General features: G+C 46.2%; 1 protein-coding gene across 3 annotated transcripts in view; it reads right to left on the reverse strand.

The window, feature by feature from the left end:
- The window catches only part of LOC135539254 (E3 ubiquitin-protein ligase SMURF2-like), an 82,900-nt gene that overhangs the window by 23,540 nt on the left and 44,748 nt on the right, over positions 1–14,612 (reverse strand). For 2 of the 3 annotated variants that reach the window (XM_064965089.1, XM_064965084.1), the window contains exons 3-8: positions 12,851–12,998; positions 8,675–8,808; positions 5,752–5,817; positions 5,202–5,286; positions 4,601–4,684; positions 3,360–3,577 (exon numbers count right to left, since the gene is read on the reverse strand). In XM_064965089.1, the coding sequence (XP_064821161.1) occupies positions 3,360–3,577; positions 4,601–4,684; positions 5,202–5,286; positions 5,752–5,817; positions 8,675–8,808; positions 12,851–12,998 (735 nt within the window). The remainder of the gene's footprint in view (positions 1–3,359; positions 3,578–4,600; positions 4,685–5,201; positions 5,287–5,751; positions 5,818–8,674; positions 8,809–12,850; positions 12,999–14,612) is intronic. The other variant, XM_064965097.1, reaches the window with a different exon arrangement.

Below are 14,612 nucleotides of genomic sequence, written 5' to 3' on the forward strand. Positions count from 1 at the left end.
TGTCACTTGTTAAATCCACTTCAAAACAGTGTAGATGAAGGGGAGGAGTCAGGCCCAGGAGGATTTGTTCAGCCTTCAGACATGGACTGTGTATGTGTATACCATACAGAGGGTGACTGGGCAAGATGAAAAATGTCGGTGCCTTTGAACGAGGTATGGTAGCAGGTGCCAGGCGCACCGGTTTGTGTCAGGAACTACAACGCAGCTGAGTCTTTCACGCTCAACAGTTTCCCCGTGTGTATCAAGAATGGTCCACCACCCAAAGGACATCCAGCCAACTTGACACAACTGTTGGAAGCATTGGAGTCACCATGGGCCAGCATCCCTGTGGAAAGCTTTCGACACCTTGTAGAGTCCCTGCCCCGACGAATGTTTGGTATACGCCGTAAATCCTCATCATTTATGAACTTGCTAAGTTGTGTCGTATATTAAAATAGGAGGTAGAAATAGAGGATGGGGAACTTCCACAGAACAGGGAGATTGTGGTGACTGGTGGGCTGGCGTTGTAAATCAGTGTTTAGCTACAGCATATTAAATAATGGTGCAATACACTCGACTGTTGACATCCGACATGACAATGTTTTTAGTTGTATCTGTCCCTATCAAATGAATCTCGTCCTCAGGCTAACCACTACCATATATACAGAGAGAGAAAGAATTGGCTGGCGGACGTGATTACAAGCAAATAAGCCATTAAATACATCATTTAATTGTTTGTTGGTCTCTGGCTGTGAAAGTCAAACTGGTCCAACACTGTGTGCATGGGGTGCTCAAAATAGCTGCAATCCATAGCAACAGCCTAGCAACCACCAGCCTGTAGTACTTAAATCATATTGCATAATGTATGTAATACGTTCCATCTGCATGTATAATGTATACAAGACTGAGGCTGTACAGAGGGAACAATAATATCTGACGCTTTGACAAGGGCAGACGTGGGGTTGACCAAAAACATCCAAATGAAAACCAGTTCCCCTTGAATGCACCCTTTCCTGTCCTCCACATGGGGGAAATGTTCTTTCTCTCCCTTCCCTTCAATCACTCTCCTCCTCTTTGGCTCGCTCCCCCTCTCCATCTCTCCTTTGTGGGAATATCACTCTGCACTGCGAGAACACTTGGGAAGTGTTCGCAAACACGAGGAGAAGAGGGGTGAGGAGAGAAGAGGGGCCTTGAAAACACAGCCTGCGCTGATTGCAGCTGTCATGATGTGGTGCTGTGGGAAGAGGGAAGCTGAGAGAGGGAGGAAAGGAAGGAGAGAGGGGGAGGGAGCTGAGAAACGTAGGGAGGGACAGAGGGATCTAGAGAGACAGGGAGGGGGAGAGAGGGAAGGAGGGGTGAAGGCTGTGGTTGTAGCAGCAGGGAGATTGTTGTACTACCCTCTCAAAGGCTGACAACAAAGCCATGTTTGCCCTGGTAGTACGCTGCTACAGTAGAAGTCGGAGGTTTACATACACCTTAGCCAAATACAGATAAACTCCGTTTTTCACAATTCCTGACATTTAATCCTAGTAAAAATTCCCTGTCTTAGGTCAGTTAGGATCACCACTTTATTTTAAGAATGTGAAATATCAGAGTAATAGTCGAGAGAACGATTTATTTAAGCTATTTAAGCATTCCCAGTGGGTCAGAAGTTTACATACACACTCAATTCGTATTTGGTAGCATTACCTTTAAATGGTTTAACTTGGGTCAAACGTTTCAGGTAGCGTTCCACAAGCTTCACACAATAAGTTGGGTGAATTTTGGCCCATTCCTCCTGACAGAGCTGGTGTAAGTAACATTCAGGTTTGTAGGCCTCCTTGCTCGCACACGCTTTTTCAGTTCTGCCCACAAATGTTCTATAGGATTGAGGTCTAGGCTTTGTGATGGCCACTCCAACACCTTGACTTTGTTGTCCTTAAGCCATTTTGCCACAACTTTGGAAGTATGCTTGGGGTCATTGTCCATTTGGAAAACCCATTTGGACCAAGCTTTAACTACCTGACTGATGTCTTGAGATGTTGCTTCAATATATCCACATAATTTTCCTCCTCATGATGCCATCTATTTTGTGAAGTTCACCAGTCCCTCCTGCAGCAAAGCACCCCCACAACATGATGCTGCCCCCCCCCCCCACCCCATGCTTCACAGTTGGGATGGTGTTCTTCGGCTCGCAAGCTAAAAAGCTTTTTCTCCCCAAAAATACGATCTTGTCCCCCCATGTGCAGCTGCAAACCGTAGTCTGGCTTTTTTATGGCGGTTTTGGAGCAGTGGCTTCTTCCTTGCTGAGCGGCCTTTCAGGTTATGTCCATATAGGACTCTAGGAGACAAAACACATCTCCTTCCTGAGCGGTATGACGGCTACGTGGTCCCATGGTGTTTATAATTGCGTACTATTGTTTATACAGATGAACGTGGTACCTTCAGGCGTTTGGAAATTGCTCCCAAGGATGAACCAGATTTGTGGAGGTCTACCATTTAATTTTTCCTGAGGTCTTGGCTGATTTCTTTTGATTTTCCCATGATGGCAAGCAAAGACACACTGAGTTCGAAGGTAGGCCTTGAAATACACCTCTAATTGACTCAAATTATGTCAATTAGCCTATCAGAAGCTTCTAAAGCCATGACATCATTATCTGGAATTTTCCAAGCTGGTTAATTTAAAGGCAGTCAACTTAGTGTGTGAAACTTCTGACCTACTGGAATTGTGATACAGTGAATTATAAGTGAAATAATCTGTCTGTAAACAATTATTGGAAAAATGACTTGTTTCTTGCACAAAGTAGATATCCTAACCGACCTGCCAAGAAATATAGTTTGTGAACAAGAAATTTGCGTAGTGGTTGAAAAGCGAGTTTTAATGACTCCAACCTAAGTGTATGTAAACTTCCGACTTCAACTGTACGTGGACACTGCAGGGTCCATGAATTCCTTTCACTGATAATTACAGTGTGTGTGTGTTCGTGTGACACTGTAGTTCTGAGTCAGGTCAGTTGAGGTGTGTTTATGTAAGCATGTGACTGTGCTTACAGAAGCCTTTGGCACATCATGCTGGCTGAGTGAGCGTGTCTCTCTCTCCTCGATAATGAGTAACTGTACACATATCCCTTAGGTAGGTCAGGCAGAGGGTGTTGTGTGTCTCTGACTGCACCCCTGTCCTCTGCCCTCTCCATATCCCTTAGGTAGGTCATGCGGGTTTGTGTGTGTGTCTGTAACCACATCACCTGACCACCATATCCCCTAGGCAGGTCAGGCAGTGTGAAAATTAGTGTGTATACATTAGTTATGTGAACGTGTGTGTGTGTGTGTGTTAGTGTACATGTTTGTGTGCAGGTCTTTGTATGCCGGTATGTTTTTTTTTTTGTGTGTGTGGGTCTCACCGTATCCCTCTGGCAGGTCCGGCGGGGTGTGGAGGTGGGTCCTGCTCATGTAGTTCCTGTGTCTCTGGGAGCGGACGCGTCTCTCCTGGACCCGCGGGTCACTGCCACTGCTGGGCAGCACACCGATGGCTGCCCCGTTGGGTGTCATGACCGGCGTGTTCTCATCCACCACGCAGCTGAGGGGCCGCCCGGAGGGGCTGGAGTACTCAGACGCCGGCCTGGAAAAGGGGGAGGGGGACACACACAAATAATTAGATAATATCTAAGAAAGTGTGCACATTTGATTGGGTATTGTTTTTGTGTGTGTGTGTGTGTGTGTGTGTGTGTGTGTGTGTGTGTGTGTGTGTGTGTGTGTGTGTGTGTCTGTCTCAGTGGCAGTCTAGTCCATGAGAGTGGCAGGAAAGCAACTGATAAGATGACTGGTCAAAGGGAGCGAGAAAAGGAGAGGAGAGAGCCCCCCCTCCACTCCCCCAGACCACTTTGTCTGGCCATCCAGGGCCGCTGACGCCTTGGTTCCCCTTCGACAACCCCGCCCCACGCCTTAACCCCTGCCTCGCCCACCTCCTCTCCCCTAACCCAATCCCACAGCACACCCCTCACCCCTCACGCTTAAAGAAAAATAGGAAGGCCAGCTCCAGAGGGGTAATTTATTTGTTTGCTTACTTCCCTATTGGCTCCACTGATACGGGAACCAAGTAAGGAAGGCAACAGTTGTTCCAGGAGAAAGTTGGGCCAAGCCAAACCTGGCTGGCCCTATTTATGGGACTGAGCCTTTCAGGAAATTGATAGGAACTCACTCATTAGGCTGCCCTGTGACTGGTTTGTTTTCCTTTTACAATAGTGCATGGATTGCCTATTTTCTGGGTCAGCCAGGCACAATATACTACCAGACAAGCTTGGGGTTGTTGTGGCATATAAGCCATGGTTTCCCTTAGGACTTAAATGGGAGAGGTTGAGTGCCCTTTTCAAGGGAAATGTAAGGAAGATAGACTAATAAACAGGCCAGAGGTGAAGAGGGAGGTTGATGATGTGTTGTATTATAAAGAATGTCTGGACTATTTATGTAAATTGCAGTTGATGGATTTGACCTTTGGTACTCAGTGTGTGAAGAAATGGTCTGCTGGATGTTGGCAGCACTCCAGGGTCAGTAGCTTCTGAGGGAGATTCCATCTGGTGCAAAGGTAGGTGTAGGTGTGTGTGTGTGTGTGTGTGTGTGTGTGTGTGTGTGTGTGTTGACGTACCGGGTGGGCCTCTCCCATTGAGTGGTGCGTGTGATGTGGTTAAGGTACTGGATCCGACCAGAGGCTGTTCTCCGCTCCTCCCAGCTGATACAGACGGACAGACACAGGAAGACAGACACAGTGAGCAACAGACCAAGGAACAAGTATTTCCATATGCATTAGAATTGTTTTTATCCAACCAGATTCAATATGCCCCTATTCCAACCAGATTCAGATTTCAACTTTCAAGCTAAACCTTATACAATAACAAACAACGTAAATTTAATAGCGGATTTATGCTTGATCCGGCAATCCGGCTTGCAGAGGCGAAATCGAGCCCCTCACAAATTTTGTAACAACTAAGAGGGTTCCGTATAACATCGGCATGACTGGTTGATGGAAGGTGGGGGCAGGATGTCCTGTATAAATACAAACTCACTTCCTTGACAACAGTTCTGCTCAACAGCTCTGCTACACAAAGTGAAATAAGTATGAATGCCCTGACTTAAAATGCTGTACGGCCAAAGCAAACGCCAGATTGGCCATGCAGCGCCTCTCATTGGAAACACGCAAACTGGTACATAATGTAGCTTTAGTCTTAAGAAACATCCGGAGGCCTTACCCATCAGGTAAATCATTATCAAACAGACGGCTGCAGTCCACCACGGGGCCTCCTGTGCCGATACGGTCTCTGGACTGTAGACTCACTGGAGACAGGTGACAACAGCAGCAGTTAGAACAATATCATGTAATGCTGTACAACTAAGGCCATGAGAATGAGATTATCCTAACCGTAACCTGACCAAGGGAAACTCTCGACCCTAGTTGAACTGGGGCTCAGTGTTCTTCCTGGTCAGGTCACAGTCTGGAAAAGAACTCCAACACTAAAAGCAGTGTGTGGTGAGGTAAACCCAGAGTACTGAGACACTGGATCCAGAGAGCCCCGTCTGTGTTGTGCAAACAGACTCCGTGGAAACCTAAGAGGTCAAAGGTGGTTTTACTTAGAAACGAGACGACGAGCTACTCAGGCAGTCATGGCTTTCCTTTCAGACAGTCCGATGATAGTGGCGAAACATCCACCAGACCTGTGGTTGTGTCAGTGTGTTTTTGTGTGTGTGTGTGTGTATGCGCATACTTGTGAGCTGTCCATAGCACTGCACAGATCTACTCACCAACTATCTGGCCTCTCACTGTGTCGTTGTCATTGGGGCCCAGCTTGTTCAGGTCCAGTCTCTGATCTGTGGGGTTAGAAGAAAAACAATATTAATGAGCAAAGAATCACTTATTATTCCCCAAGGGAATTTCTAAAACTTAATTGAATTATATCTGTCGGGCCTTAGCATTGAGTAAGGACAAGACAAACACTGCTATAACAATACTGCTATGTCATCACCACAAGAGCAACATCATACCAGCCAGCAGCATCCCACTGCTGGCTTGCCTCTGAAGCTAAGCAGGGTTGGTCATAATTGGTCCCTGGACGGGAGGCACTCTTTACCTCTGGTTTAAAAAAAGATCCCAGGGCAGTGATTGGGGACATTACCCTGTGTAGGGTGCCGTCTTTCGGATGGGACGTTAAACTGGTGTCCTGACTCCCTTTGGTCACTAAAGATCCCATGACACTTATCGTAATAGTAGGGGTGTTAACCCTGGTGTTCTGGCTAAATTCCCAAGCTGGCCCTCATGCCATCTTGGCCACCTAATCATCCTCAGCTTACAATTGGCTCATGCATCCCCCCTCTTCTCCCTTGTAACTATTCCCCAGGTTGTTGCTGTCAATAAGAATGCATTCGCAGTCAACTTACCTGGTAAAATAAGGGTTAAAACACAATCCTCATACAACAAACTACTTTCCCTTCAAAACAAGAGGTGAAGAAAACTTTAATACCTTGGACAAGAGAAATATGAACAGATGACGACTAACAGTCAGAGCACGACATCAACTCTGCCTATGAACAAGACCGTCAGCCAATGGAAGGAGGCCTACACTAATAAAGGGGTCTCCATTTCACAGTGCAGGTTAAGCCCTGATCCCAAATCAGCCATAGCTGCTCTCCCTCTACTCATCCCAAAACATCCTAGACATGTCAGCTCCTATTAGCTAACTCTTTGGTCTGGGTCAGGGGGAGCAGAAAGTGAGAGCACACCCTAGGCTACGGGAGACAGGTGGTGGTGGTGGTGGTGGGGGTGGGGGGGTGTCTTCCTGACAGACAGCACTGTACTGTGGATTGGGGATCTGTTCCGGATACGTGTCTAGACAAAACAGGGGCGGCCTAGGGGTTACAAGGCTGGAATAGTAAGCAGCTTTCAGAGGAGTAAAAAAAAGAGAATAAGTGAAACTGTATCCTGGCCCTGCAAACATCTGAGGTGCATTGAAAAAATAACATAAAATAAAGGAAAGGGCGGGGGGGGGGTCAAGCTCAGATGAAAGGAAAGAGCAGGGGAATACAAAGGGTACGGGAACCAAAAATACCACACAAAGAAAACACGACACTGTCTACACGGCATATGTAGGCTTAATTAGCAGTGTATCAACAGTACACGTCTCTCTGTATACAAGTCTTGCCACCCAGACAGTGCCTAGACGATATAACACTAAAATGACTGACCCATGTATACATTCTATACATATTGTCCGCCATCACAGACGCACCAAAACCAGTTTAAATAAATGATGGTAAAATAAGACAACAACAAAAAGGATAGAATCCTGAGGCCTGCCATTTGTAACTAGGACAAAGAGCTCTGAGGTTAATGTCCAGTGCGTGTGTGTGTGATGCTACAGTAAGTTGCAGTACAGGAAGTTGTAGAGCTGTACCGGGCCAGACTGTTAGGAAACGGCGCGGCAGCAGAAGAGGCCCCTAGAGACTGTGGTGGCTGGACCACAGACAGACAGGCGGGCGGGGGCGGGTTATGTGAGGACTGGTGCTTTGCGACAGCCTGTCTCCCTTGTTGTCCACATCAGCAGCATCTACCCATACTGACTGGCTTCAGTGCCACACTGTCTGACTGACAATTTCTAGAGGACTCTCACCACTTAGGGAGAAAACCGCTGAGTGGTATAGATAGTTATACAGATATACTATAGATGGAGGGTGAGGAAAGTAGGGCAGTTAGATGTACAATTAGGACTACATCACAGCATAGCAATATACTGTAAGTGGAGACAGCTAGTTTAACAGCCTAGCTAGCATCTTTAACCGTTAAATGTTATAGCTTGGCTGAAAAGAGCAATGCTCTATACCTACGGTTGTTCACTGCTAATGCTAGCAGTCGGGGTGGGACCCAGTCTGAATGCAGCAGCTAACGGCTAACAAGCCAGGTAAAACAAAGGAATAGACTTTCCAGAAAGTACTCATTAAGAAGCAGTCACTGCAAGAGTAGAAAAGGGAGACAGCACGTCTACTTCACATACAGTTAGCCTGTGTCTGAAGAGACAGCAGGCCGTGTGTGTGTGTGTGTGTTTCCCTTCACGCTAGAGGTGGAAACCCCAGGGAGTATGTTTGAGCTGGCACCGCCAGGCGTGGTCGAGACTCCCAACTCCCAAGAGCCCACTATCCCGCTCTCAATGGCATCCGTCTCACCAGGCCAGGCAGCGCCAACAAGCTCCGTGCCCTAGCCAGCCAGACTGGCACCTGATACCCAGGGAGGGAGCGGGCAGAGCGGAGCAGCGACAGTGCCAGACTCCCAGATGGACGTCAATCAATAGGGTTTAATGGCAGGTGTGTGTGTGTGTGTGTGTGTGTGTGTGTGTGTGTGTGTGTGTGTGTGTGTGTGTGTGTGTGTGTGTGTGTAATAGGGCCTTCTAGGCAGTGGGGCAGGACAGAAACCTGTCTTGTCTTTGATGTGGTCTATAAATCAGATCATGTGTTGCGTACTAGGAGTGGAATAATGATGAATAGAGGGGGGAATGTGTGTCTGGGTTTGAGTCATCGTTGGGAGGTTTTTTGCTGTCTCACACTAGACAGACCACCGCTAGACAGACGCACACTGTGTAAAGCACACTCACACATTCACATACATTTTTGCTCAAATGTGCACGGTCCCAAATTAATTATTGCTCTAATACATGCTTGAACGCACACACACACTTACAGCCGGTGTCTTTGAGGCGGTTGATGGCGTTGGAGAGAAGGCGTACACAGCCCAAGAAGCCGGCCCCCTGCTTCTTGTGAATCTTCTTGTGGTTCCACACACTGATGGTGATGGAGTCAGACTTCCCAATATACCTGTGGATGATAGAGACAGTCCCTTTAATATGAGTCACTAAATACATAACAGACCAAACGATGTACCTACCTGTGTGTGAGAGAGAGAGAGAGAGAGAGAGAGAGAGAGAGAGAGAGAGAGAGAGAGAGAGAGAGAATGTGAATGTGAGTGAGGCAGTCGTTTTAATATGCATCTTTTAATATCTTTAAATGCATCACTTATAACACTGAGTGGGTCTGTGTCTCATCCGTGTGCTTTTGGAGTGCCGGGTCATTATCCCAGGGTAACAGAGAAGCTAATAAGGAGAGACGTACCCACACATCTCATACACACACACACCTGCACATACATACCGAAGAGGATGACCTACTAAAGAAACAAGTGTGTACACAAAGTCACAGCACAGAACGTATGGAGGGGTTCTGATGTCTAAATGAATCTGATTACAGTGTGCCAACTGTCCACGATGACGACGATGAAGCTGCTTGACTGACTATAAGGTCAGCCTCGTCATCATGAATCAGAGAGAGGAGAACCCCTCGTCTCCCCTCTGCACCACAGTCTCCCAGACAGACAGCACTTACAGTAACACACACTGACTGGTCTAATTACAGCTTTCCCAACACTGCTGCCAACTCAGCCCTCCTCCATGGGTACGTATATATCATGAAGGGTTTCCTGGAGAAGAGTTTCCCAGAGCGCACATAGAAGATGCACATGGCCCATACTGTTAAAGGGAGTGGGGAGAGGTTGTATAGTCAGTTTTCAAATTTGCTCACTCACAGTGTCTCCTTTTGTCAATAGACAAGTCAGCTCAAATATCTGATACTAATATCACTGGCAACTGATGTCTGTGGACGATATAAATGCTTCCATTGAGGAGTATGACTTTTTGCATAGTTCCGTCTTTAAAGGAATGATGGACAGAAATGAAATGAAAATTTAATCTAAGCACATTAAATCGAAGCTGGTTTTTCTTTTCATATTAAAAGCCTTGCTTGCATTGTGGGTTGAAATGTCCACCTGCTGTCTGATCTAGATTTGGATAAAGGCTTCAAAACTAAGCCAAGTTACTCCACCTCTACACTGTGGTGGTAATGCATGGGCCAACAACATGATTTGGAGTGTGTGTGTGTTGCAAACCCAGGCTGCGTTTAAGGGGAAATGAGAGAGCAGACCAGACAGTGACCTAGCGTCTGGGGCTTTGAAAATGAGGACAGGTAAACACAATTTCCTCAGTCAAAATGACTTGAGGAAGACACACGTGTACACACACATTTGTGAAACCATGTGCAGTCTGGCTTTGCAGGTAGAGCCCGTGATTAGAACAGTGCTTACCACAGCAAATTAAGGAGGAGAAAGAAAAACAGAGAGAGAGAGGGAGAAGGAAACCCACTTGTCCGTGCATACGGCTAAGTATAGCTATATGATAATACCACAGTATGGTAAGTATTACTTACAAAGCCTCAGTCTAGTTAGTTTGAAGAGCTTTTCATTTCAAGTGGGTGTAAGTATGCCAATCAGATCTCGGATCAGTTTACTCTTCCAAATCCCTTACTTCATTAGGGTGGAACACTTAACTGGCCTTCGATCAGTTTCTAAGCTGATGAGTCAACAAGTTTGCCAAATCACTGGTTTGTGACTGATGGTGACTGGTGAGCTGGGGTGGCACAATGGGAGACATCTAGTCATGCCACTTGGTGCCCAGTCACGCCAGTCTGCCAGCTCAGATAGGCTTAAAGGTAATGAGACTAGATATAGACATCTAGACTAATCGACGGCCGAGACAGACGACACCATCACACTTCCTCCCCTGGCGGCTGGCGAGACCAGCTCTGCCTTCTGGGATGACAGCACGGCAGCCACCTGCTCTGGGTTTCCTGTGCCGAGAGGGACGAGCGATTAGGGAACCGGGGTGGGAGAGAGGGGAGGAAGCTGGTGAGGAGGATAGCGTGGTCGGTGCAGTGAGAGGAGGAGTGTGAATGGGTTTTCACCAATCATGGCCTCTGAAAAGTACAACCGTCAATCGCATCAATTAACTTCTCTATGGAAATATGAAATACCGCCTTCTACCGTATAAATTGATCAAGGGCTCTAACATACAGTAATGAAGCTAAAATGGGTCACATATTCACCCAGATTGGTTCCTACAGAGGGCAGCGACAGCGCTTACGGGCCTTGTGCTCTAAAACAACCCCTTTACTATTCATAACGTCTCTAGCTTGCCTAAGGGATATACAGTGCATTAGCATCCCATTGGGAGCTCCATCACCTGGCACTCTCTAATGCTGCCTGCCCTGCTGCAGGCGCTAACGCACCGAATATGAAAACAGAGCGGGGCAGAATGTATGCTCCTCCCCAAGCTCCAAACACTGTCTGAACTAATACATGTTTTGACAGCTCTCTCTTTTCTGGTTTAATGGCATCTGTCTGCAAACGTATAACTAGATAAGTTACGCTGTAATTGCAAAATCAATGACTATTAGTGAAAACTGCAACGTCAAAACTCAGCCTGTTTTGCAGTACACAAGCACTAGTCAATGGGTGTGTGTCACACACTCCTTGACTGTGCCCTATTTCTTCAATGTGTACACTCAACCCCATGCATTTCAAACGAAAAGCATTTAATTGGTGTATTTCGCACACCAGTACCTTCCATGAATGTGCACATAGGGCAGATGAAGGATGTATTCTGCAGTAACTGTAATGACCTGTAGTCCAGACGGCTACACTACAGTAGCAGACCCACAGAGAGGGGGCTGCTGGGTAGGCTGTGTGCTGAGCAATTAGCTTGGCCTGGTGTGGAGGGAAGTGTGGAGAGCAGTGGCAACCTGCCAGCCAACAGGCTGAGGCTGAAGGCTCCATCTGTGGCTGTGCTCCTTGGCATGTCAGCCATTTCCTGTGACAGAGCCCTGGGGTCAGGGGTCACTGGCAGGGGTGACTCCCCTAAGACCAGTGGAGAGGCAAGTGTTTGAAGACAAGCGAAGACAAGCATGGCGGGGGGGGGGGGCACACACACGGAAAAATAGACACAGCGAGAGAGACAGACAGGGACATCTACACGTGTGCGCAAAGCTAGCAAATATGTCTTCCTGCTGCAGTGCCAAACGTATGTTTTTTTTGTTCTTTTCTTTCTTGGGGACCTAATTGATGATGTAACTACATTCTCTGTATTATTCAATCTGCGCATAGTGGTTTGGTGCCAAGACACCCACATCTCTGCATAGTTCCCCAATGCTTTTGTAACCCACACACCCCTCACACACCCCTCTCTCCCCATTTCTAGCTTTCTCTCCTCTTCACCCGCTCCCTCCCGCTACATCCCTCTCCTGTAACGCGTTGCCAGTAGGTCCTTTGGGTCCAGTGGCGATTACTCCCTAGAAGAGCATGTAAAGCTTGCTGCGCAACATTCACAACACATGGCTCATTTCAGTCCAAATATTCAGTCGGACAGTCGCAATGGTTAGACTAGAGTTGCGTCTGAAATGGCACCCTATTCACTATAAAGTGCACTACTTTTGACCAGGACTTCAGTCAAAAGTAGTGCACTACATAGGAATAGGGTGCCATTTCAGACTAGCCTTAGAGTGAGCGTGCAGTAGCCCAGTCAAAAGGCCTCAAATGGTTTATGGTGGGTGTTCCTGCACATTAGCACGGGAAGGGAGGGTAACCTGCTGCATTCCTCACACGCTTATCATAGCAGCACATGGAGACGCCACAGCTTAGTCAATGGAACCAGAACAGCGTGATAACATTGAAAACCATAGTCAACATGGGAGGTTGCGTTAGCAGTTGTCTGTAGTTCTTTGGCATCCATTATAGGAAGTGGTTTCTTCAGGAGATAACAGTGAGTTCCACCAAATCCAGACCCTAGTCCCTACACACGCCAGACGTTCCTCCTGGGGATGAGGTTATACTATTCCTTCCCACTAGGCACTTTTGAAGCTCTGAAAGGATAAATTCCACCTTGCTGAGACAAGCTGGAAGTAGGAAGACATGGTGAAACAAGGGTTTATAGGTCTAAGGTGGTCCCCCAGTTTAGAGTCTTCCCTGGTGACTTACAGGTCATAATGTTGGTTCCACTTGGGGTCCAGCGTGTTCCTCACGGTGTCCGTGGAGTGGCATTGCCCCGAGCCGTCCACCACCACTTTGGCAAAGGGGTCAGGCAGCCCTGTGGAGGAGGAGCCAAAATGGAGGATTGTATTCACAACTGTGGATGGCATAGAAACAATGGAGTCAATGGAACTATATTCACAGTATGGTTCATTTATCTAGCATGGAAAAAGTGTTGATATTAAATGGAGGATGTGTGCCTGAATAAGTTTCTAGGTAACTGTATTCACAGGCTGATGGCATAGAAACAATGACTATGAACAGACCTAAATTCACATAATATTAATTATCTAACATGAAGATATGTTATAGCTGAAATTAGATAGAAAACATGAGCTGGCGCACACCCAGAGAAAATTATTTTTCTGTAAAAGGTGCTGACGAAACGGCAAATAAACTATAAGCTATAAAAAAAAAAGAGTCGCAAACTCTATATATAAACTCCCAGTAATTTACTGGGTAAATCGGATTTACCCAATAAATTACTGGGAGTTTATATATAGTGTGTGCAAACTCTCTTTTTATAGCTTATAGCTGAAATTGGAGCCAAAATGCAGGACATGTATGTGCACGTCAAAATGATAGTTTCTATTGAACTGCATTCAAATACAACAGCTGAGTCATAAGACGGCATACAAAACAGTCATTGTCAACGGACCTTTATTTACACTGTGACTCATTCAGATAACATACATAGAAAGTATTGTGTGTATATGTAGTTGAGCAAGCAGCTCAGAAGCATGTCTTTCCACGCCAGTCTATTAGACTCATTGGAAATATGATAAGAGACGGTACACACACACACACACTGCTCCCGACCTACGCCAGATCAACATGTCCCGCCCGTGTCATGTATAGTAGAAAGACCTGGAATGGATTGCTAGACTAGAGTAATGATGTGTATTTCAGTTGAGCTTATTCACCAGTATTTGTAAACAAGACGTTGTTGCCAACTATTCACATCGCAGAGTTGCAATCACTAGGCAGCCAACTGCATATAGGAAACAGAGTTCTCAATAGATCCACGTATATCACACTTGACACGACCTCACGATAGTTCAAATGACAATAAACATAACATTTATTAACATCATCCAGGAGAACTGTATAGAGTGCGATATCATTTGGGCTTTGGAAACAAGTGCTTTCATAAATGCATGGCGCGGGCCTCGTTTCACATTAGCATTGTAATAAGCTTTCTCGCAATGAACCAGCCTTAAGACATTTAGTTAATTTACATATCGAATTTGATTGTTCAACATCAGTTTGACGATTTCTCATTTTGAGGCCACCTAGCGTGTCCTCTTTCCACTGCTGTGGTGCTGAATTACAGTGGGAATGGGGAGTGGTGCGGGCCGGCCCAGTCATGACTAGAAGAGATCCAGCTTTTGTCAAATTAACGTCAAAACTCTTTCCCTAACATTAACCAAATTTTCCTAACTTGCTACCAAAAGTAAAATCTGAAGTTAATTTGACAAAAGCTGCCATGACCGGCCGGCCCTGGTTATCGTAGACAGCCATGTTTAGTTAGTTATTAGGCTTACTTAAAAATGTTCATGCCTGGGCTAAATTAAATTAGAAAGGCTAGATTGTATTTGAAAACAGTTGTGTTTTGCTATTTATTAATGAAAGTGTTCATACAAATAGCCTATAGGTCAGGTCGTTCGCAAATTGTATTATACAAATATGATATTTTAAGTTGTGTTGTACT

The sequence above is a fragment of the Oncorhynchus masou genome, chromosome 5, assembly GCF_036934945.1.
Source record: "Oncorhynchus masou masou isolate Uvic2021 chromosome 5, UVic_Omas_1.1, whole genome shotgun sequence".
In the NCBI taxonomy this organism is placed as follows: domain Eukaryota; kingdom Metazoa; phylum Chordata; class Actinopteri; order Salmoniformes; family Salmonidae; genus Oncorhynchus; species Oncorhynchus masou.